General features: G+C 34.9%; 1 protein-coding gene across 1 annotated transcript in view; it reads left to right on the forward strand.

Moving 5' to 3' along the window:
* The window catches only part of LOC150110067 (copine-8-like), a 301155-nt gene that overhangs the window by 112460 nt on the left and 161640 nt on the right, over nt 1-27055 (forward strand). Inside the window, exon 6 of the mRNA XM_090406591.1 lies at nt 13482-13519. Coding sequence (XP_090262717.1) covers nt 13482-13519 — 38 coding nt within the window. The remainder of the gene's footprint in view (nt 1-13481; nt 13520-27055) is intronic.

Here is a 27055-nt window from a genome sequence, read left to right on the forward strand (position 1 = left end):
GGCACTGAGTTTCTCATAATCACCAGTCTTATAGTTGTGTAGTATTTATTAATTATTTTTTTATTAAGTCGACAGACTGTGCCATTTTGTAATTGTCTTTGTTTCCTAATTACTCTTATCTTTAATGAATGCCCCCCCCCCCCTTACAATGATAAGGAAAAAACCTCTAGTTAAGGGCAAATTCTCAATTTAGATTGCTAATACTCATGTTTAGTAGTCCTTGAAAAATTTATATTAGTTAACGACTGCACCATCAAGGGCTGTGTAAATTTTATATTCTTTAGAAACATGAGAATTTATCTGCTAAGCACATATAAGAGACCTTTGTTCATTAATCTCAAGCAACTCTGATTTGCACAGTTGTGATGGTTACTTTACCTTGGTCACACAGGTCCCATTAGTTTTTGTGAGACAGTGCATTGGTTAACAAAGATCAGGCAAGCTATTTACAAGACAAAACGTTTATTTTAACTAAGACAAATATTTTACAAACAGCAATGGACATATCACGTGCTTGAATCACAATTTATGAAGTAAAGCTAATCACTTGAGACATTAAACAAAGAAATCTCACTCTCAACTTATTTATCATGTGAAAGGGCTTTAGCTCACAAAGCCTTGCATTCAATTTTATAAAAATTAAGACAAATTATATGTAACACCTTCTATGTGTTAGTTAACACAAGCAATATATACAACTTATACAATTCTTTTATGCACATACAGACTAATGCTTGACTCTCTAACTTCTTTGCTACGTACTACAATTGATTAAACAGGACTAGCATCGATTATCTACACAAACAATCTTGGACATTAACATAAAGCAGTCTACTTACTAGCTCTCAGTATCTTGTAAAGTCCTAGGATTTTCGAGGAGTATGGGTGAGTTCTGTTGGTTCCTTCCTCTTCTTGCGAAATGGCTGTGATTGGGTGCTATTCGATGGTTGTCATCTTGCAAGTTCTCTCCCTTGGAAAAATAATATAGTTCTTTGGCAATGTTAGGACCTGCTCTGGTTGCAGCATATCAGCATGCACGTGGGTCATTACTTTCGTCAAAGAACATCTCAGAAGATTCCTACGAATATGGCCTCTCCTGACTCCCTCCTTGCACTGGGGTTACCTACCAGTGAACTTCCCAAGATCTCCCAGATGACTCCTTGAGGGACTCCCTACTCTTTTCCTCCCAACACTCCAGTAAAATTGGAAAAAAAAGCCTTTTCGTCCGCCAATCACGGCTTTTTATATCATTCAACATCCCTTGTCTTACCATCCAAACTTCCCAGATTTTCCAGAAGTGCCCTGACGTCACATATGCTTACTTTAGGTCTTGGTGACAAAACTCCTATATTTCAGTGACCTTAGAGATAATTGTTCACCTCCAGCTCACTAGTATAATCCTGTCTAATCCTTTTAGTTACATACACTTGTAGTTCTACATTCCGTTATTTTCACAATATAATACAAAGTTTAATACATCAAAGCAGGTTATATACACTTCTAATTGTATATATTTTATGACCTATGTAAAATTGATATAGGTGAAAAACATTTTCTTTATTTCACCATAAGAGATTTTACAGTTGAACAAAATCCCCTTCTTGACAGAGAACTCCACATTTTTGACAACTTCCCAGAACATAACTGCATGTTCACTCTCTCTCTCCAATTGAAGGCAATTATGTTGGTAATGGATACATCTTCTGATGCTTTTATTAGATCCAACACTCTGAAACTCCTTGTTCCTTGTATAACAAGTTGTTTCATGTAATTATCCATTAGCAACTGTATAACTTCCATCTTTCCATATCCCCCTTTCCTACCTCCAATCAATGTTCCCATAATTAAAGTCTCCCATAATAATTATTCAGCCTACACTCATTGCTAGTTTGCCGATACATGGCATATATGTCTTCCTGTGGACTTCCTGGTCTATAGTAACACCAAACAACATATGAGGGTGGTCTGAAAAGTTCTCCGCCTCGACCATAGATGGCAACACTGTTGGGAAGATTTTTTTTTCTTTCTAAGTTGGTACATCTGTCATAAGCATCCATTTGAAATTGCAAGTCATTCTATCAAGTAGTTTGTTTTATCCAGTTGCCTGAAGCAAAAGTGTTGTCTGTATCCCTTGAAATGGATAAAATCGAGTATGGTGCGGTTATAAAATTCTTTGTAAAAGAAGGTTTAATGCCAAAAGAAATTCATTTGAAGTTCATAAAAGTGTATGAGCACTGTTCTCCTTCATTTTTGACAATTAAGAAATGGACTGCCGAGTTTAAACGTGGCCGTACCAGCCTTGAAGATGATCCATGTGAAGGATGTCCAAAAAGTGTAACAGCACCAGAAATCGTTGATCAAGTGCACGATATGTATTGGATAACCGGCGAGTCAAAGTGGGTGGAATTGCTGAGACTATAGGCATTTCAAAAAAACGTGTAGGATATGTATTGCATGAAGAATTGCAAATGAAAAAGCTTTGTGCAAAATGGGTGCTGCGCTTGCTCACCTCAGATCAAAAACATACTCTCATGAAAATCTCTGAACAGTGCTTGGAGCATTTCAACAAGAATAAAACTGATTTTGTACATCAATTTATTACTAAGGATGAGACTTAGATTCACCATTACAGGCCAGAATCCAAACAGCAGTCAAAGCAGTGGACAGAAGCCAGATGTTCAGCTCCAAAGAAGACAAAGTTCTATCAGCAGGAAAGGTTATGGATTTATTACTATGGATGAGACTTGGATTCACCATTACAGACCAGAATCCAAACAGCAGTCAAAACAGTGGACAGAAGCCAGTTGTTCAGCTCCAAAGAAGACAAAGTTCTATCAGCAGGAAAGGTTATGGATTTATTACTATGGATGAGACTTGGATTCACCATTACAGACCAGAATCCAAACAGCAGTCAAAACAGTGGACAGAAATCAGTTGTTCAGCTCCAAAGAAGACAAAGTTCTATCATCAGGAAAGATTATGGCATCGGTGTTTTGGGATGGTAAAGGCATTTTATTTATTAATTATCTTGAAAAGGGTAAAACAATAACCGGGAAATATTATTCCGATCTTTTAACCAGACAAGACAAAAAAAGTTCATGAGAAAAGACCCGGTTTGCAGAAGAAAAAAAATCATTTTTCATCAGGATAATGCACCTGCTCACAAAGGTGTTTGGCAATGGGAAAATTAAGGGATTTGCACTGTGAATTGTTGGAACATCTACCCTATTCCCCATATTTGGCTCACTTCTATCTCTTCCTAAAACTAAAACCCTTCCTCGCTGGTCAGCGTTTTTCTTTGAATCAAGAGATGATTGCAGTTGTAGAGGGGTATTTTGCAGATCTTACTGAGAACTACTACATGGGCAGGATAATGCCACAGAAGCATTGCTGGAATAAATGTATTAGTCGTAAGGGAGATTATGTTGAAAAATAAAAATCATTTTGAAATTATAAATTCGTTTTTTCATTGTTAGGCCGAGAACTTTTCAGACCACCCTCGTATTTTGTCCTATTTACCTCCATCTCACACCAGACAGCCTCAAATGAACCATCTCCGTCAGACCTAATGTCCTCTTTAACTTCTAATTTTGTTGGTTGTGATTCTGTGGACGTCTGCATTATTTCAACCTTGGTATCTCCTCTGGGTCTGATTCCTACTGATGGGACCTCAGTGTTCTGGCCTGGTTGGCCAAGTGGGTAGCGTGTCTACTCTCCATCCAAAAGGATGGAGGTTCGAATCCTGCCATGGACATGGATGTTTGTAATTGTCTGTGAAAATACTAGTGGAGGGCAGTAGATGGCATTAGTGTTAATGATAATGGTAGTTGCAGTTGTTGGAGATGAATTGTGGAGTAGGTGCCCTCCTTCGATGAGTCTTTTGGACTCCCTGGAGATGTCACATAATAATAATAATAATAATCAGCAATAACCTATCTCCTGTCCTGTTCATCCTATCCTCCCTGAAAATACAATACCCTTTACTTTCTATCTCTGAACTATATCATTTTCTGTCATTCAGTCTCACTGTTGCCTATAATTTTTGGACAAATCGAGCTTACTAATGCCCAAAACTCCTTATCCTTATTCCTGATACTTCTTGCATTCGTGTACATGTATTTCAAGATCCCTTTGTACCCATAGTTATCCTTGATTCTAGTAGCAAGGCTTATACATTGGTCAGACATAACTGGTGATTAGTTTACGGAATTAACAACACATATAAAGTATATTAATTAACGTATAAAAGCATATAAAAATATACCAGGTCCCTTGCAGCTGCAAATTGTCCTACTTTGGCCAAACAGGCAGAACAACAAATATCAGAATCTCAGAACACCAAGACTACATCCGGTTCCACCAGTACAGCCGCTCTGGGCTGGCAGACCATGCCTTAGATTCCCACCATAAAATTCGTTGGAAGAAAACAAAAATAATTCATCGCAGCAAGTTTAAATACGAAAGATTATTCAAAGAATCTTCAGCAGCTCTAAAAAACGTTCCTAACCTCAACAAATTTGGGTGCATGAAACTACCCCAAATTTGGGAGACTTACATTATGAGAACTTCAGCCCAACTGCCAAGACTACCAAATTAGCCCACCAGAGGGCACCATTAGGACTTTAGGAACAATATTAGTTTCTTGCTTTCTTCCTCATTTGCTTTGTGTTAGTGCCTGCGTGCCCATACCATATCTTTATGTTCCTGAAGATGGCAATGTGACGTTGCCGAAATATAGAAGTTATTCATTAAAGTTACCTTTAATTAATATACTTTATATGCGTTGTTAATTCCGTAAACTAATCACCAGATAGTTATCCTTGGTAATGTCATTACTGACTCCTTTAAATTGGAGACCTGTGAAATCCTGTTCAGCATTGAATTATCATTACCATACCCATGCTCGTTTATCACAGGGATGGCCAGATGCATGCTTGATTTCATCCTTCCTAATATCTCTAGTTTACCTGGTTTTATACTACCACACTCTCACTAAACAACACTTTCTCTAAACATCTAACTCCAAAACCATTTAAATGTAGTCCGTCAGGATATGTTTCCTTCTGTCCATCAAATTCACTCCATACATCAATAAACTGCATACCATTCCTCCTGCACAATCTTCTTATTGACTCATTGAAATTTTTCTCAGTTCTGTCATATCATACTGAAGCAGCAGACTCATAATATTAATTTCTTGCTCTTCATTTTCGCTTCCACTAATAAATCTTTCATATCTTCTCTCATTGCATATTTCTTACCTTTCTAATCATTTGTGCCGGCCAATGTAATCAACTCATTCGCTCCATACTTCTGCATACTTACATTGTCACTAACATCCTTTATCGTCACACCTGAAAAACATGCTTTTGTTCACTTTCTCATTAAGTACTCCTCTTATCATCGAATCCCCGTACAATACTATCTATTTTCTCCCAGCTTCTATCACTTTTGTACTGTTCCCATTCACTCTTTCTTTCAAGCTTCATCCTTCCATACCACGTGCCAATCATTTCTCCAGTTTTTTGATCTCATATTTTGTCCTGTGAAAGAGTCCGCATAGGTGTGCAGTTCATTTCCATACTAGCACCTCATCATCCACATTATTCTCAATGACTTCCTTCAAACTCTCATTTGCATTTCATGCACTATCACTGATTGCTTCCACTACATTCTCCACAACACCTTGATAATCTACCTTATATCCTTATTATCAGTCACTTCATTCTTTCATGACCTGCATTTCTTATAATTACTTACAAAACATTTCAACAAATATTTTCTTCATTTTTGCTCTCATATCACAAACTGTTCACTCTCAGCAATGAATACATTAAACACATGCTACATTGAATTAAATCCTGGACATTGATATCAGGCAACATTGATGTCTTGGTTGCTATTTTTCTGATACATATCAGTGCCATAATGAAAAATGGTTCTGTAATGAATTTCACTTAATAATAATCAGTGCCGGATTAAGGGGCGGGCTGACCCTTATATCTATGCAACTTTGAAAAGGCGAAGTAGGGTCTTATTTCTTATTAAAAGTCCATGGAGGAGAGCGGGAGAGTGAAGAATGTATTGATGGCAACAATAAACGGTAACAATGAAATAAACCACCACTAGTATAGCAGGGACTTCATTTTATAACATTTTTATAACATCATCACTATTCATTATGCATGATTTTTTAAAAAAATATTTAAGATAGTATGGATCACAAAGAAATTAAATTAAAAATACCATGTACTATAAAGTTGTTTTAATTGAAGCTCGAATTATAAAAGTTTAGTAAACAAATCAAAAATGTACATAATATTCAGTAGGCGAGATGGAAGCGTGTGCAAAAGGTTGAATATTGGTATGGCATGGCGTATTGGCTAAACCAATTAACTAATTTAAAACTCTCTCGGAAAAGTTGTCAAACAGAGGCTTTCTCCATATTGATTCTAATTTTAGCTGTTAGTTCATTAAATTAGAATTAAACAAGTTCGTCTTTGTCCGTTCTGTGTTTTTGTATGTGTTATGTGTTTTGAAATTATTAAGTATTTCTTTTTGTTTTATTTTGCCTGTCCTTGAAATTTATAATAATACTGGTGATTTAGTGGTAAGATTTACATTTTATTATTTTACTATTAAATCCCCTTTATTGTTAATTCTATTTTTTTTTTAATCATAGAAAATTGAAATTTCTAACCCTTCAAAATGTCTTCTAAAAAATTATTATTATTATTGTTCCGGGCAACTCCAAGGAGTCAACAGACTCATCGAGGGAGGCCCTAACATCATGTCAAGAACAACTATTCGACATTCACACAGTATCTATCATACTTTGCCTTGAACTCATTCTCGGTCGTAGCACCCACAACAGACTCTGAAAACTTATTCCACTCAGTCCCCACTCTCCAAGTAAAAAACCTAGCTCTAACACCCTTGTCAACCACGCTCTTGCCCAGCTTCCATGCATGGCACCTAGTCCTCCCACCACCAGTCATATTTTCAAAAATATCTTCTGGATCAATCTTATAGAAACCCTTCAGTAATTTGAATGTCTCAATCATATCACCCCTCCTTTGCCTATTGACCAATTTCTGCAACCCACAAATCTTCAACCTATTCTCATAAGGTTCATTCCTTATTTTCTGCTCCAGATAATAAAAATTATCTGGAGCAGAAAACTGTAAAAGAAAATTAGAAAAAGAAAGAAATATTTCTAAAAGTGCAAAATATTTAACTAACTTCCTAAAATCAACAAATTCATTTTCACCTGACTCTACTTCTTTTAACATTTCAATAAAAGAAGATGCATCACGTGATGAAAATTCTAGAGAATTAAATTCTGATGATATAAGTCTAAATGAAAAAGATTAAAAAAAATGGAAATAATGATTTGCAAATTTCAAATTCAAAAGTGACAAATTTCAAAGAAAACCTGCAGAATATTTCTGAAAATACTTTTCACTATAACGATCCTGCTACATGGCCTTTCCCATTAAACTCTGCAGTTCGTGATTATATTTTATCTTCAGATTTATTAGAATGTACCAGAGATGAAAGCACAATTTCGTTTATCCCAGAGACACAGAAATCAATGTTTTTCAGCATCAATGTATTATAGAATAACTCCAAATGGTGAAAAATATTTACGAAAATGGTTTATTTATTCAATGAGTGCCAACAAAGTATTTTGTATTTGCTGCAAATTATTTTACTCTAATAAAGTAACTTCAGCCTTAGGATCAATTGGTCATTGTAAGTGGAAACATATAAATAATTACTTAAAGAGGCATGAAAATTCACCAGACCATGTAAAAAATTATTTCAAATGGGTTGAAACAAATACAAGATTTCAAAAAAGTAAAACAATAGATGAGGAAATGCAGTCAGTCGTTGTTAAAGAAAGAGAGCATTGGAAAAATGTATTGAAAAGGCTAGGTGATATTATATTATTTTTATCAACCCATAATTTGGCTTTCCACGGTTCATGAGATCAGTTGTATATTCCAAATAATGGCAATTTTTTGGGTTTGATAGAATTATTGAGTAAATATGATGTCATTATGCATGAATTTCGTCGAAGGAAACCCATGTAACATGTTACAACAAAACTATTCAAAATGAATTAATCTCTCTTTTGGCATCAGCTGTTTGCAATGATATTGTTAAGCATGCCAAGGAAGCAAAATACTTTTCAATTATTTTAGATTGCACCCCAGATATTAGTCACAATGAACAACTTTCTTTTACTTTACAATTCGTAGATTTAACAGAGTCTATTTTAGTTATTCAGGAACATTTTGTTTCATTCTATGAAATCAACGAATCTACAGTAGAATCGTTATATGATAAGATCATTAAGTTGCTTTTAGATTTAAAATTAAATATTAATGATATTAGAGGACAGGGCTATGACAATGGGTCCAATATGCGAGGGAAAAATAAAGTTGTTCAAGCTCATTTATGTCAAGTAAATCCCCGAGCATTTTACATAACCTTGTGGCTGCCGTTCTTTAAATTTAGTTATAGGAGATGCAGCAATGTCTTGCCCACAATCTGTTTCATTTTTTGGTGTTATTCAATGGCTTTATACATTATTTTCAGCATCTGTTGCTAGATGGAAAATTTTAACTGATAATGTACCAAATTTCACTGTTAAAGCAGTATGTGAAACTCGTTGGGAGCGAGTCGTATTGAATGCATAAAGTCAGTTAGGTATCTGATTGTCAAAATTCATGATGCACTGATAATACTTAGTGAAAATTCAACCAATGCAGCCACCAAATCTAAATCTTTAACACTAGCAGAAAAACTTTGTGATTATTCCTTTTTAGTTATGTTAGTGACGTGGTATGACATACTTCATCGGATTAACATAGTTAGGAAATCAAATGCAAACAAAAAGTATGGATTTAAAAACTGTTATAAATTTATTAAAATCATGTACAGAATTCATTAGACAATGCTGTACAGAATTTGAAAATGCTTTGACTCAAGCTGAGGAATTAGCAAAGCTTTTAGGAACGGAGCCAATATTTACTGAAAAAAGAATAATTCGTAGGAAGATATTATTCAGTTATGAATCTTAAGACACTCTTGTTACTGTTGATGAAAGAGCAAAGTTTAGAATAACGATATTCAACATCATTTTGGACATGATATTAACATCTATTGAAGAAAGATTTGAACAAATAAAAACGTATGAGCAAAATTGGGGATTTCTTTTTAATATAACTAAAATAGGCGATTGAAATGAATTAAAAAAAACAATGTATGGATTTGCATTCAATTCTTCATCATGAAAATAATAGTGACATTGACAGGAATGAGCTCTTTGAAGAAATTAAATCTCTAAACAGTTTACTTCCAGAAAACATCAATTTGCCATTGGAAACTTTACAACTTTTAAAAGCAAATAATTAGCAGAATATAATTCCAAATACGTGGGTTACATCGAGAATTTTGCTGATTCCTATTACAGTAGCAACAACTGAGAGAAGTTTCAGCAAATTGAAACTTATCAAAACATATTTGCAATCAACAATGGGGAGTGAGAGATTAAATTTTTTAGCCTTACTATCTATTGAAAATGCAGTTGTTCAGAAAATAGACATTAGTGAAAGAATAAAAACTTTTGCAAATTTAAAATCAAGAAAAATATATGTGTAAATTATTGATAAAATCAAAAGTGTAAAACCCATATTTTTAATAACCAATAATTTAGTAATTTTTTTTTGTATGTACTATTTTATTTTTTTGTTAGTGAATAGAAATGATAAGTAGAAATCTTGAAGTTATGAAATTATTAATCATTTGAGAAAACCTATACCTACTTACAATCAGGAAGTAATAAATATTAAAAAAAAAAAAACCTTTGGGTGCCAAAGGAGTTTGCCCAGGGTGCAAAATTGTCTTAGTCTGGCCATGATAATAGTTGACTAACAACATGACTTAACTATATAGTCATAATGCCACAAATATATATAACAATTTCGCTAATATCTACTAAAAAATAATGACTTAACTGAGCAACATGTGTACTGCATCTGTTACTCAGGATGACGCTAGCTCCCTTTGAATTACCAATTACCCTAGAATTGCCACTTCTTAAAAAATTCAATGTTATAAATGTTTGTAGGTTCTTTTAAGTAATTGATTTAGTCCTGGTCTTGGTATTTGTTCTAGCAAAATCAGCAGTCATGCCAGTGACTTTTAAGCCAAGTTCTGTAGCATTTCACTGACTATTCATTACATTGCTAAAATCATTAGGGTCAGAATTAAACCTGCTCTAATTCTTGTATTTAACTTGTATTTGAGAGAGGAATCTAGAGAAAATTGAAACAAAACAGAGTTTAAAGAATAGAGGAAAGTAAAATACTACATATACTGCTAATATACTGTGAATTTTTGAAGCCATTGAAGCATTGAAGTCCGATTAAAAAAACAAAAAAGTACAGGACTCTGAAAATAGCTAAAATGCCAAAAATGCATAGTATTTTTCCTCCACCACAGACACCTTATTATACTTCTATAGATATCTGAGATATTATGCTTAATTAGAGTAAAATGAAAGGGATTAGGGCATTTTCTCAGTAGATGTATCCATAGGTTACAGTATTCAGTTGATTTTGTCTAGATTTGGAATATAGTTATTTCTTATGCTGTTTTATGCTCTCCTAAGAATTTTACTCTGATCTAGCAAAATCAAAAGGGGTGGTAGTTTCATCCTTTGCATACACATTTATAGTGAGCTTGCATGCAGGGAAGGACACTTCTACAATTCAGGAATGTAATTGTTTCTTACAATGTTTAAGGTGCACTGGCAGTTTCAGCAAAATTGAAACAAAACAGAGTTTAAAGAATAGAGGAAAGTAAAATACTACATATACTGCTAATATCACATCATTCATCATCTTTGGTGAATGGTATGATATTAGCACATCAGTAACTGACCTACTCATCTAAAAAAAAAGAAGTGATTATTACATTAAAAAAATTTCACTTTTATACATATAAGATGTTTATTTTAACGAGATATCACGTACTTTTTGTAGACAAAGTAGGTCAGATAGTTAAGGAGAGGAAAATGCACACAATTTTAGCTTAGCAACAAGATTCCCATTACTACCTACCTGCCTTGGCTACAGAAACATGTAAAGGGAAAAAAAAAAGTGATATATTCAGCAACATACAAACTTCAAATTAAGAAATATCATTCATTTAATTTAATAGTGACAACTGGCTGTTGTAGCTGAGCCAAAATGTGAGCACTATAGTACCCTGACGAGTAGAGAATCTGGAGTAACTGCATTGTATCCTATTGTGGATTAGAGGGGCAAAATAAATTGAGCAGTAAGCAGAACAACACACTAGAGATATTGTTTACAAAGAGTAATTTTCCTTTGAGACTATCACACATTTCTTAGCAATCATTTATTGAAATAGAGGAAGAAACATGACACTGGGAACAGCTGTATAGTTGTAATCAACAGCTTACAGCATTATTAAACAGCTACTCTAAGATGTTATAGCAACTGTTTAATAATACTTTTTAGCCCTATTCTTATGCACATTATAGCACTACCACACAAAAGGATAGTCCAAACGGGTTGTTTTGTTTGTTAAATCAAACAAATGTTTGATGCCATAATAACAGTATTGCAATTCTGGTAATATTTGTTTATTATGTTCTTTTTAAGTGCATCAATCAGTTACTTGATACAGGATATTGAGAGATACTATATATTTGAGGTTAACTTGCAATTATAATTACAATTACTTTTCAGAAAAGTCATAAGAAATCTAAATGGATATTGACAAGTACCATGATATCTTACACACATAGTATGTATAAATATATTGTTGTTTATATCTATTATTCATGTACAATGGGTGATCGGTTAACGAACAGTTCGGACTGCAAACAAATCGGACAATGAACACTTTTGCGAAAGATTTTTATGTTCAGACAACAAACACATGTTCGGATAATGAACACCTCACAGAACAAACACAAGAAGAAGTGATGCTGTATGTAAGATTTGTAGAACTGTATTTTACTGCCATCTATGAACAGTTTCTGGAATGAGACTTTGACCATTGTATACATAACCTTTTTGTGTGTTAGTTGATTTCTGTTCTCTGAATTTTTGTAAATGCTTTTCTGAACTTTTTATTTAAAAAAAAAAATGATAATATTATGGGGCCTAAAAAAAGTGGAGTGTCAAAAACTGTGCTCACCATAGAAACCAAGCAAGAGATAATAGGCAAGGTAGAGAGAGTGGGCAGAAGATGTCTAATGTCTATTGCTAGGCAGTATGGCTTGAACAGGTCTTCTACAGTAGGCACAATCTTAGCTAAGAAAGATATATGCACCAGGACACCCAAAAGACCTCGAAGATAATTTGCTAGAAGACTTTCCCTGGCTGACAGTTCAGTTTCTGTCTCCAAATACCACTTCGTTAATTCAGCAAATCGATCAGGAGGTTATTGCGGGTTTCAAGAAACTGTACACTCGCACGCTGTTTCGTCGGTGTTTTGAAGCATGCCAGTTCTCCTCAACGATGACATTAAAAACGTTTTGGAAAGAAAAATTTGATATTCTTGAAGCTATCCAGCTCATTCAAAAGGCATATTAGAAGTCACTCAACCACAGTTGAATTCTGCTTGGCGAAAGCTGTATCCATCCTGCATTCAGGGAGATGGAGATGATGTCCTTGAAATTATGGATGAAATTGTGACAACTGCTAGAGATCTGGAATTGGAGGTGAATGAAGATGACATTGAAGAGCTCATAATGGAATATGAAAATGATCTGACGACAGAAGAACTCCAAGAACTCTTGAATGAAGAACACCAAGAAACTCAGAGAGATATGTTTTCTTCTGAAAAAGAGGAAGACGAAAGAGGACCAATGCCAACATCTGTTATTAAAGATCTTTTGAAGAAAGTGGGGGGGGATGTCAGAACAATGGTCTTAGAATGGCACCCAAACCAGGTTGAGGTGAATAGGCTTGGGAATCTCTACAATGACAGTGCTATTAATCACTTCTGAAAAATCCTGAAGAAGAGAGAAAAGCAATTGACATTGGACAGATTCTTTAACGCCCCACAAATGGGAAAAAAAAAAACATGACTGATGAAAATGCAAGGCTGTGTATGTATGTATGTATATATTATTATTATTATTATAAATAAACGTAGTAAGAAATTATATAATTTTTTATTTATTTTTTTGGGTCTCCAGAACGAATTAATCAAATTCCCATAAAAATCTATGGTAAATCGATGATCAGTTAACGAACAATTCGGGTAGCGAACATCGTCTTTGAATGGATTATGTTTGTTAACCGATCATCCTCTGTATCAGAAATTATCATATAATGCAATGATATAAGCAGTGGCAACTCTTATTTGAAATAATGCATATATAATATGATTAAATATTATAGTTTACATTTAAAATATGTTTCTTTGAATAGTACCTGTGGAAAAAGTGAAAACTGTGGAATTCTGTTAAGTAAGTACAGTGATTCCTTATTATTATTATATTATTATATTAATATTATACACTTCTATTATTCTCCTTAGTAATCAATTCATGAAGGATAAAAATATAACAGAAAAAAGGAATTTCTTCCTTTTTTGTTATCAAAAACTTTCTTAATAATACTAATAATTAGAAATTGCTCCCATTATTTTTAGTGAATGATGTACTTATTGAAAGTGAAACATGAAACAGAAAAGGCAGCATAATTTAACAGTTGGATTTGATCCACATCAAAGCTTCTGGTTTAACATTAAAAAAAAAAGTTAATATAAGTTCCAGGATATGAGGACATAGGGCAATTACTAACAGTATGTGTAATAGTCTGAGCTAAATAGCCACAGTTTCAGTATGGAAACTCAGCCCATTTTCATTTGTGGAGCACTTGTGTGCAACTCCAAGATGTCTTAGAAGGTTGAGCTCTTTGGTCTGGTGGTTAGTTCAAGAATAGTGACATGTAAATCAGAAGTTGTGTTCCTTCTAGTAAAGTTTACAAGTTGATATGATATGAAAGGCTTCATGCAACATTTACACAACAGTTTTTCAGGTAGGTCATCTAGATTGAAGTTTCTGAATAACTGTGTGGGAAATGTCTTCATATACAGGCAAGTCACTCTTCTCTGTAATTTTAATACAGTTTGACTAAAGTCCTTTTCCTCTGTTATGGAAGAGGAGAAGGAATATTACTAAGAGGTGGAAACCAGTAAATTGTTGTTAAATTGTTATGATCTTATTGTTCCATAGATAGATTTCATCACTTGGTTGATGTGCTGTCAGGACACAGTATTTCTACTGTTGAATATATTAAGAATATAGCTGTTGTGTGTAATGTGCCAGCGTCTGCACCCCATGAAGTGCGTGTTAGTTTCTGTAAGATGTTTCTGCAAGTTTTTAATTTTTAAGTAATCTTTGGCAAGTGAGTCACTCCAAGATACTTTTGGGATTCTATTATATTTCACCATACTATTTCTAGAGTAGAAATAGGAGCATAGTTTAATTGGCTGTTACTTAAATGAAGAAAGTAACTTTACTTAAATATAAAGAGCCAATAGGGCTTCACTTCAGCGATGTAACATTATTTAAATTAAGGGGATATTAAATCCCGCATTGTTTCAAAACCAAATAAGAAACTTAAAGATTAGGTGTACTACTAAAGATTAGTGTACTCTCTGCGAAATGTACGCTTTGCGGAGTGCGGTTGGAGTATGGTTAGATGATAATAAAGGAGTGAATGTGTGTAGAAAATGTAGGGAGAATGAGGAATTAAATTGTATTTTGGGTCATGAGTGTGATATTCTTGTCAAACTTCAGAATGAAGAAAATAGTGATATGACAAAAATTGCCAGGTTGTACCAGAGAACTGTGAGGATGTGAATGATAGTATTAATTCAGAGCATATTAATGGTTTTACAGAGAATAAAAAAGATGAGATAGATGCAATGAGTGAGATCGTGTTATTGAACGGAGCGATACAAAGGGCAAAGCGGTAGCTAGAGCGTCTGAACAAAAGTCGACTGAGTGAACCAGCCAATAATAAAAAGTATGATAGGAAAAATAAGCATATGAGTGTGAACATGAACAAAATGAAGGATAGAGTGCTGTATGGAGACTCATTAGTACGAGGTGTGTTAGTAGAGGATTTGACAAAATCGTACCAACCTGGTGCGATCATAAAGGATGTAACTGAGTCTATTAGAGAGCAAAAGGAAAGGGTGAAAGAAATGATTGTTGTGACAGGTACTAATGATTTGAAAGGAGATAAAATGGAAATGATAGAGGACCTGAATGAATTGTTTGAGGTAGCAAAAGAAAAGAGTGAGAGAGTTAGAATGATTAGTCTTTTATCACGGTATGACAGTGAAATGTTTAAAAGGAGGGCCATAATTGCAAATGACTTTATGCGTGGGTTATGTATGACAAGTGGTGTGGAATTGGTGGAGTGAGTTTGATGGGCGAAAGGATCTATATAAGATGGATGGCTTGCATTTGAATGGATACAGTGTAAGGAGACTTGAAAAAAAGTGTTGCTGAATGTAGTGGATGTGCAAAATCAGGGAAACTAGATTTATTAAGGGGGGAGAGTAGATATAGAGACTTTAGGGAGGCAATTAAATGTATGAATGGGTATAATATGCCCGAGCGAATAAGGACAACAAATCAGAATGGGATAGTTAATATAAGGCATCAAGGTAGGGATGGGGGTCTTAAATTCATGTACACTAATGCTAGAAGTATTAGGAACAAGAGGGAAGAGTTTTTGGCCATGGTTGGCACTTCCAGACCACAGGTTATTGGTATTAGTGAATCATGGCTGACTGTAGATGATATAGCTAGTGGGATCGAATGTGATGGGTATAGTGTGTTCAGGAATGACAGGGAGAATAAAATGGGGGGAGGAGTATTGTTGATGATAGCTGATGAGCTACAGCCAATGAGAATAGAAGTTGAATTGCAGGATAGAGAAAAGAGCACATTTGAGGCCATTTGGTGTGAGATTGTGGCTAGCAGAACAAAATATGCAATTGGGTGCTGCTATAGACCAGGTGATGGAAAAGATGGCGATGACAGTATGCACAAGCACATAGAAGAAATGAGTGAAAGGAGGGTAATTATTATGGGAGATTTCAACTATGGTCACATTGATTGGAGTGAGGAGAGGACACATGGGAGAAAGGAATTGGATTTTATGCGATTATTAAGGGATAACTTTCTGCGACAGCATGTAATGGAAAATACTAGGGGTCAGAGAGTGCTTGACCTAGTAATTACATCTGAGGATTTGGCTATAACAAATATGACCACATTGCCACCAATTGGTCCAATTGGTGAGAGTGATCATAGGGTCTTGACTTCGGAGGTGGCTATAGGTGTGGAATTTACAATTAAGACAGGGTACTTGTGGAATTATCGGGCTGGAAAGTATGACAAGCTTACGAGTTTGATTGGTTCAGTGCCATGGCATGTACAACTGCGAGGACTAGAAGTTGATAGTGCATGGGAGGAGGCAGTTAAGAAGTGTTTGCATGAAGCAATGGCTGACTGTATACCTAGAGTCTGAATAATAAATCAAGTAGGGGTAAATAAATGGATGAATAACACCATTAAGCATTAAGCTGCAAAAGAAACAACTATGGAGGGAATTTAAGGAGAAAGGTGATCGGCAGGCATGTGAATGGTATAAAGCGCAGGCCAGAAGGGTAACGAGTGTGGTAAGAAAAGCAAAAATGGATTACAAAAGAGCATTGGCCATGCAGGCTAAAGAGAATCCTAAACAGTTTTTTTGATATGTTGCAAGTAAGAGGAAAAATGTATATGGCAGAATGATTTTAAAGAATGCCGATGGTAGGGAGGTAATTGAATCAGTTGATATAGTTGAGTTACTGAGTGAGCACTTCACAAGAATATATCATCCAGGTGGTGACATTGCAGAAACGAATGAAAAAGTAGATTATACAGGAATTGTGGTGAATGAAGTGGAGGTGAGTAGTCTATTGCATAACCTCAGTGTCAATACATCGGTAGGATTGGATGGTATACCAGCTCGTGTTGTATGAGAAGCGGCTAAAGAATTGTTAGTACCCTTGACCATTTTGTTTAATTTGAGTCTCGGGTCTGGGTTAGTCCCGAGGGGGTGGAAAGAGTAGAAAATAGTTCCGCTGCATAAAGGTGGTTCCAAGACTGCTGTTTTAAATTACCGACCAATTAGCATATCAGGAATCATTGTCAAGGTCTTAGAGAAATTAGTCAAGAAAAGAATACAGGATTGGATAGATGAAAATGGGATATTGTATGGGGGACAACATGGTTTTGTGAAGGGTAGATCATGCCTCAGTAACTTGCTCACGTTTTATAACACAGTGATGGCTGAACTGGATAGGGGTAATGGGTTTACAGTGATTCTACTGGACCTTGCCAAGGCCTTTGACAGGATACCACATGGAACCCTAATCAGTAAACTGGAGCAGATGGGGATGGATATAGGGTTGGTGAGATGGATAGGAGGGTGGTTGATGGAGAGATACCAGAGAGTGGTTTATTCAGGAGTTGAGTCTAAAAGATGGCTTGTGACTAGTGGTGTGCCGCAGGGCTCTGTTCTTGGACCACTGCTTTTCAATTTGTTCATCAATGATATAGGAAAGGATCTGAGAGGAAGTGTTCACTTGTTTACTGATGATGCCAAGTTGGGTAGAGCAATTGTGAGTGCACAGGATGTCAAAATTTTACAGGATGATTTGGATAGTTTGGAGGACTGCGCTAGGAAAAATGGATGTCAATTTAATGTGGCAACATTAAACTGACATCCATTTTCACCCCAAAGTGTAAGGTTAGGCACTTTGGAGGGAAAAGAATAGCAGCAGTATATCACATTGGTGGAACAGTACTCCAGGAGATTGATGAGGCTAGGGATTTGGGAGTGTTGGTGGATAAGGAATTGAAGTTGAGGGGGCACATTGCAAAAGTGGCTAAATCAGTTCATCAAATCACTTGACTTCTGAAAAATACTTTAACATTCAGAGACAAACAAGTTGTTGTTCCTCTGTATCGAGCCTTGATAAGACCCCATTTGGACTACTGTGCCCAGTGGCACCAGGGTTTCTTCATGATGGGGAGGAAGTGGAGAGGATCTAGAGACGAGTGAACAAGATGATGGCAGGTCTGTGGAATGAACCTTATGAGAATAGGTTGAAGATTTGTGGGTTGCGGAAATTGGTCGATAGGCAGAAAAGGGGTGATATGTTTGAGACATTCAAATTACTGAAGGGTTTCTATAAGATTAATCCAGAAGATATTTTTGAAAATAGGACTGGTGGTGGGAGGACTAGGGGCCATGAATGGAAGCTGGGCAAGAATATGATTCACAAGGGTGTTAGAGCTAGGTTTTTTACTTGGAGAGAGGTGAATGAGTGAAATAAGCTGCCAGAGTCGGTTGTGGGTGCTACGACCGTGAATGAGTTCAAGGCAAGGTATGATAGATATTGTGTGAATGTCGAACAGTTGTTCTTGAAATGATGTTAGGGCCTCCCCTCAATGAGTCTGTCGACTCCTTGGAGTTGCCTGGAATAATAATAATAATAATTACTTCTTTGAATTTCATATTGAAAAGAATAACATGTAAGAAAGTTTTAAAACGAATAAAAGTTGAGCAGCTCTCAGATGGAACTGTAGACTAAAATACACAAAGATTATTGAAGAAAAAATGAAGGAGTTTGAGAACAGGAATCAAACCTTGGAGATTCAGTGGCAAACTCTGAAGAAAACATTGATTGATTCTGACAGAGAGGCATGTGGTGAGGTTGTGTGCAAGGATAAAAAAATCAGAACTCCCTGGTGGACACAGGAAGTTAAAGAGGCAGTGAAGGAAAAGAAGAAAGCATATCAAAAGTTCCTGTCAAATAAGTCAGCTTGTGGTCTTAGAGAATATAGAGACAAATGCAAGAATGCTAAACACTGAGTAAAACTAGCTAAACAAAAGTCATGGGACGACTTTGGCAAGAATATAGAAAATAAATATCAAGAAGGTGGCAAAATATTCTGGAGGTTGTTGAAGAAGCTTAGGAATGGAGGAAAGAGTGCTGTAAAAGGAGTTAGAGATGATAAAGATGACAATGAAATGGGAGAAAAAGATATCCTTGAGGTATGGAGTAATTACTTTGAAAAACTGCTAAATGAAACAAGCAGTGATGACAGCACAGTGGTAAAAAACACTGACCAGGCATGCAGCCAGGAATACATATCCATATTTGAAGTAGAAAAAGCCATCAAAGGCTTGAAATTTGGAAAGGCAGCAGGAGTAGATGATATTTGACCAGAAATGCTGAAGTATGGTGGTATAAGAGTCTTACAGTGGCTGCACTGCATAGTTCAGAAAGCCTGGACTGAGGAACGAATTCCCGATGAATGGAGTAGAGCTCTCATAGTACCCATATATAAAAAGGGAAATAAAACTGAATGTGAGAATTACAGAGGTATTTCCTTACTGAGTGTTCCTGGCAAGATCTATGCAAGTATACTTGAGAAACGGTTGAGAAGAATTGTGGAGGAAAAGCTTGGTGAAGAACAAGTTGGATTCAGGTCAAATAGAGGCTGTCAGGATCAGATCTTCACTTTACGACAAATAGTCGAGAAAGCATGGGAATATAACAAAGATCTGTATTTAAGTTTTGTCGATTTGGAAAAGGCATATGACAAGGTGCCAAGAGAGAAGCTATTCAATATGCTACAGTTATATGGTGTCAATGGGGCATTATATCTAGCAATACTTAGTCTTTATTTGAGTTGTAAGTCAGCAGTTAGAATTGAAGGAAGTACAGGAAGATGGTTTAATGTTAAATCTGAAGTGAGACAAGGATGTACATTACCCCCCCCCCCTCTGTTATTCATTATCTATATGGATCACATTATGAAGGAAAGTGGTATTAAACATGATATAAAAATTGGAGATGTTAATGTCAGCTCTCTGCTTTATGCGGATGATGTTATACTTATCAATAAATCTGCTACGAGTCTACAAGATTCTCTGACTAAATTGTAAATTGAATAGCTGTTGTAATGGATATGGTATGAAGGTCAGCAATAAAAAGACAGGCAGAATCATTGAAAATGTCAACTGTGTTGTGAATGGAGAACCTGTGGAACAAGTAAAACATTTCAGCTACTTAGGCACGATTTTTACTGAAGATGGTAAATTAAATATAGAAATAGACAACAGAATCAGCAAAGCTGGTATGGTGGGAAGTCAATTGAATAAATTCATTTGGAATAAGAGAGAAATTAGTCGGGACACTAAATTAGCTGTATACAAGACAGTGTTCAAACCAGTTTTAACTTATGGATCTGAGAGCTGGGTCAGAAGTAAAACACTTGACCAAAGACTAGAGACCGCAGATATGAGAGTCCTGAGAAAGATTATTGGCGTGAACAGATGACATCAATGGCAATATCATATTAAAAATGAGGATATTAGGAAAGAACTTGACATTGTCGGCATCCAGGAATGCGTTAGCAGAGCTAATCTCAGGTGGTATGGTCACTTAAATGGAATGGGCGAGGAAAGATTAGCAAAACAAGTGTTCTCTGCCAGGTTGGCAGGAAAAAGACCCAGAGGAAGACCAAGATATAGGTGGATTGATACGGTACAAAGTGCCTTAGACGATAGAAATATAAGATATGATAATGTTGGAGTCTTGACAAGTAACAGACTGATTTCTAGGAAAATTGTACATAAGAAGTTAGTAATGATGTAATTTTTTTTCATGTAGTACTATCATATCCTGTACTCCCCTTGAGGGTACATAGCAGGAATTTGATGATGATGATGATAATTACTTGTAGCAAAGGTGTAGCACCCCTTTGCTATGAGTAATCTTTGAATGAGTTGCCCTAGTTTGTGCTACGTGCTTTGGCTTATGCTAGTATTCGCTGATACTTTTATAGTTTACTATATTCAGCATGAAACTCTTTGATTCTGATCTTTGAGTTTTTTATTCGGTTTTGAAACAATATGGGATTTAATATCCCCTTAATTTAAATAATGTTACATCGCCAAAGTGAAGCATATTGGCTCTTTATATTTAAGTAATTTAATGGGTGCACCTTTTTGACAACTCGTATAGCAAAGTATATAAGTTCTTTTCGCTATACCCTTAGTATTAATTTGGTCTACCTACTACTGTGAATTTCAATCTCAATAAAGGTTGAAACCGGTCTGGGTAGTGACCTCCCACCATAATGTGTAACATCATACATCTCCTAGGAGATGTGTTTTACATTATGGAAAATACTAAGAATAGTGATCAGATCTTTACCCACATTTGCTACGAGTTGCCCTAGTTTGTACTATACTACGTGCTTTGGCTTACACTAGTATTTGCCGATACTTTTATATTTTACTATATTCGGCATGAAACTCTTTGATTCCGATCTTTGAGTTTCTTATTCGGTTTTGAAACAATTTGGGATTTAATATCCCCTTAATTTTAATACAGTCACTTTATTTTTATTTAGATTTAGTTGGTGGAGCCATTGTTTAAAGTAGTCATCAAGTTTATTTGCCTGCAAGTTTATTAACTGCAGTGTAGAAGGAGGTACTCTTAGTTGCAGTTCCATTGTCATCTGCATATGTCAATTTCTGTGAGACAGTGTTAAGGATGTTATATGTATATAGACTGAAAAGTGTAGCTATCACAGATCTTTAGCTTATTAAATTTACTTTTGGAATCATTATATCTGAATCCATCTGTCTGACAGCATATTATTTTCAAGATTAGTATTTTGAGAGCAGGGTTAGGAATTTCAGAAATAGGCCTTTCCAAACAGTGTCATAAGCTGCTGAAAGATAACAAAAACAAAGATTGTCTTTAGTCATTTATCAAAATTATTTTTGGTATAGGTAATCGAGGAAACACTTGATTACAGCAATGTCTGTTAGGTGTAAATAGCCTGCTCTGTGGATATCTTGCTGTGGATAGGGGAAATCCTGTTGTACAGAAGTCTCAGGCAGATATTTAGCAAAGCAATGAGTCACTCTTGTTAGCAAGAGATGAGTCTTCCTAAGGATTTAAATTAGCTGTTATTTTTTATCTCTTAAAGCATGTTGGCAATTACTCCTTTTTCTAAGATGTCATTATACATACTAGGCAGCCAGTGTCATTGGCCCACATTTCTTTATGAATTTTGATAGTGCTAAACAGGCCAGCTGCTTTCTCAGTTCAGAGCATCGATAGTTCCATAGATGTGAAAGCTTGTGAAAGAGGGATAAGTGAGGAGGCATATTTCCCTGGGATTTCAGCCTTGCCTGCACCTCTCTCTCGTAGTGCATTTGTGACATGAATAAGTCATTAGAGAGACAATATATTTTGCAGTCTTATTAATGTTGGTGAGATAATGTTTTTTTTTTTTAATTGAAACTGTAGTGCTAGCATTATGTCTTATTAAAGACTAGGCCTTAGTACTGGAATGTTTGAAATTGGTATTATTTAGTCTAGATTCATCTTTCATAGCCTTGCCAACAGACAAAGTTTAACGATTTGTTAAAGTTTTCTTATAATTCTTGAAAGAACCTTTCTCTTCCATTATTCCATCCAGTAATGTATTATTTTTGATAGCCTCTTGGAATCATTTACTTAGCAACTCCTACAACAGTTCTTAGTTGCTGTCATAGTTGATTCACCTCGAGGTGAAAGCAGCTTGCTTTGCAAAAGGTTGCCAGTCAGCTTTTTGAAAATTCCCCCTATGCTTGGCAATGGACTTAATAATTGAAAAACAAATTTCTTGTTTAGATGATAAGACAATATTAACTATTTGAGAAGCCATTAAGTACTTTTCTGCTGATAAGGAGTCATCTGTGATTCTCATCTGAGTTCGGATAAAGCAGAGTTGTACACTTTTTTTCATTGAGATGACTGGAAGCTTGGATTCAGTTAACTGGATGGAAAGTCAGCATATTGGTCTTCTCATAAAGAATTGTGACCATTGAGATCATCAAAATTAATTGATTTATATACATTTGGGATAATTAATCCAACTGCTACAGGGATACTAAAGATTATTTCATTGGAATTTATTTGGTAGACATTAAAATTAGTTAACTGGATTGTTCTTAATGTAAGTGGCTATTTCTTATTTAGGTTGATTAATGTGTTAGAGATCAAGATATATCCAGAGATTTTTCCTCAGGAAAGTAGTTAAGTGTTATCCTCTCTATGAGTCTCTTGTAGCAGAAGGACATCAGTTTGGTGGTTATTTAAATTCTTTGCTAGGTAGTCACATTTGGATCTGGAAATGCCTTCTGTGTTAACACACTGTCAGGATTGGGCTAATGTTCAATTCTTGACATTGACGTCTTCAAGAGAACACTATCATCACTTCTGTCATACCCTGTGGCCAGGTCTCAACAAATTATTCAAAACCCTACTTGCCACACAAAAAAGTACTCACCCAAGATTCCCACTCCCCATTTTTTTTTAAATGATATGTCCCAATAAGGGCAATAAGAGTTCTATTAATGTGATTACTGGTACTGCCTCTATGTTTAAAAAAATAAAATAAACGGTGTTAGCAAAATAAAGTTATTTTTTATTAAATATATTTTGTGCAGTCTGCAGCTACTCACCAGATGGGAAAATCTGTTAGCCATGAGCAAGCATATTTGTTGAGCCCTGCCACCATGAGTCCTGTGAGGGAAATATGATGCCATAGGCTATTTTGCATTATCTGGGATTCATCACAAAGGGGGGGGGGGTCATTCTGCTTTATAATCTAAAGCTGCCTTATATAATTTAACTTATCACTTCTATATAATAATATGTTTGCCAATATGCATGTGAAAGCTGTGATTATGAAAAGGAAGGGCAAGAATAGAACTGAAAAGAATATAAATGTAGTTAGTTGAGTATAAACACTTTGAGTCCTAGACCTACTGGGACTTAAAGAACCCTATGTCCTGACCATTTTTAGCTCTATTTAAAAAATTGCTGTGCAGTATTTCTATGGTATCCAAATAATTATTTTTCATCTTTTAGTTAGCATCTTTGACCATTAATTGGGAAAAAAATTTTAGGTTATACATGTGGTATGGGCTCCAGAAAAGGGTTGCAAGAAATCAAGGTTTTTAAAATAATAAAAAGTTAATTTTTTATTAGTTTCAACTTATATTTACTTCTTTAGTGCTCAAAATTAAACAGATTCAGACAAAATATTGCTTAGATGTTGCATAAATAATGAAAATTATAAATAAAATTTATGTGTGTTATTATTATGATGAAAATGTCATTTTATATGTACACCCCTATGGGGGTGGTACATCATTATAATTATCCACTATTGGCCGCAAAAGTCTTGTGGTAAATTATTGAATTAGGCCATTCAGTTTTTGAAATGCAAGGCATATTACATAATATTATACATACATTTTGGGTAATGTTCAGTTACCTTTTAGTATCTGCAACCAGGGTTGTCCAATATATAAACACAATACTGTTATTGCAAATAAAAATTTGCTATATGAATGTTGAGAATGCAGATGATTAGAACACAAAAATTACTAGAAATATATAGTAAAATAATGAAATACAGACTGTTTCATACATGATGCAGCTTATGAGCAGTCGTTAAGATATACTATAAATTCCCTTTTTTAAAGTCACCCATCCTCATGGATAATGAAGCTGAAGGTTCAAATTTAACTACAGCACAGCCTGATAATGAATTTCAAGCATATATTATTATTTTCAGAATTTATAATTTAGTGATGTAAATATACATTGGTGGTATTCTGGGTTCACGCGTGATCAATGTATATTTATATCGATAGAATTTAAAGTGTTAATCTTTGAAAGAGTTATGGCTTATTACATACTTAAAAATATACCAGTAGACTTAATTTTACTCCTATTTATGTGAAATCATATTACTCCTGCACTTAGCAATTAACAGAATATAACTTTAAATATGATCTGAAAAACTAATTATTTTACTTCTTCTTGGTCTTTTAAAGCTAAAAGATTTCCATACTTGAAGAGATCCTAAATGCTGGTAGTGGTATATTTTGAGTAGTGGTTTTCCACTCTCTGTCTTTTCTCATTTTATTTCGCATCTCGATAATAGTACCTGACTTTTCTTAGTGCTCCTACATGAATGACCTTGGTAAATCTTCTGTCATATTAATCATATTGCTTTCAATACTTTTTTTTTTGACAGAATGAAATCATAAAAAAAAAAATAGTTGCTTTGGATCTTCCAGAGGAAGAGCAAGATCTGGCTGGATTGATGTGATTAGTAGTGGTTTTTCTTTTATTTATGTAACTGGTGGTAAACCAGTTACATGGTCAACCAGGATTTTGTAATTGGATCCAAACAGGTGGATTCTATATATTTTAGGTATAGAATATTTAAAATTCACACTTTAACTGTTTTATTTCTTTGTTAGAAATAAAACAGTTAAAGTATAGAGACCCAAGACATGAGAGTTCTGAGAAAAATTAAGAGAGTGAACAGATGTCATCAAGCAGAATCATATTAAAAATAAAAAATTAAGATACTAGAAATGACCTTGAAATTGTTAGTATTTGAGAAAGTGGAAGTAGATGCAAAACAATTTGAAAAAGTATGAGCAGGTGTAATATAAGGTATTGTGGTAACTTAAACAGAATGGGAAAGTAAAGGCTTGCAAAACAGGTTTGATGGCAGGAAAAAAGGTGTCTAGCTAGATTGATGTGATTAGTAATGGTTTCTTTTATTTTTTTTTATGTGACTGAAGCACATATGGATAGTCTAAGGATTTTTTAAAAATTTTATTAATTTTATATTTGCAGATATATTTACATACTCTGGAAAATCTCTTCAAAAAACTAGTCATGAATTTTTTCAAGCAACTTCAGGCTTCCAGTAAGCAGGGCATTGGTCTCACACCAGGAAATGAAATTCATCTCCTACCTAAAGGTGACCAAAATGTTAGATGTGATCATGCATTGGACACAATTAATCTGGCAAATAACAGATTAATTTGGAAAGAATTGTTTGATAGGTAACTAGTACTGATGCAGATTTAATCATAGTATCCTGTATATCCAATGAGGGTATTGTATCAGGAATTTTATGATAATGATGAAAAAAATGTTAAAATATGCACATATTTAAAAATGCTTATAAGTACTTCATTTTCTCCTGTAAGTAAGAAATCAAGAAGTTCCCTGTCATTTTTCCTGTTATCATTGTTCTGTAACAATGATGACCTGTTAAGAAACCCCAAAAAAGGTACATCATTCTTGAATGGCAAGAATGATGCAAGTGAATTTTCGTTGCTCTCTGATGGCAATGGCCATTCACTTTGTGATCTTGTGACACTTTTTTTTATAAGTAGATCAGATAATTCTTTATCATTGTGGTAGTGCTTTGATGCACATTGGAGTCATTTTATCAGTATTTAGTGTTACTTGCATATGTTTTTAAATTAAAAAGATTGTATGAGCACTCTGTTCTTAACTAAATATATTTGCATCATAGATTATTATAGAAATGAGACTAGAAATAAAACTTGTTAGAAATGTTTTGAAAATGAGTGTCAGAAGTATGAAATTTCAGAAGCAAGACAGCGAAGTTGTGAATACCATTGATAACAGGCACAAAAATGTGAGTGCTGACAAGTGCTCACAGGAATGAAGGGTGTAATAATAATAATAATAATAATATACCTTTCTCTTCCCTGCTGTGCTGCTTAGCAAGTAATACTCTAATTGCTCAAGTTTTTTGGCTCATGAAAGACTGTGTAGATACTCAACATGGAAGTTGTGGTGAAAGATGTTGAGTATCTACACAGTCTTTCATGAGCCAAAAAACTTGAGCAATTAAAGTATTGCTTGCTAAGCAGCACAGCAGGGAAGAGAAAGGTATATTACTATTATTATTATTACACCCTTCATGGGAGGTTCATTCAACTGTCAACATATTTACCATATAGAATCTTAAAATCCTTACACTACTTGCATTAACAACACATTCTGGTAATGCATT

This window comes from Typopeltis vanoorti, chromosome 1 (assembly GCF_054136105.1).
Source record: "Typopeltis vanoorti isolate ZY-2024b chromosome 1, IOZ_Tvanoo_1.0, whole genome shotgun sequence".
NCBI lineage: Eukaryota > Metazoa > Arthropoda > Arachnida > Uropygi > Thelyphonidae > Typopeltis > Typopeltis vanoorti.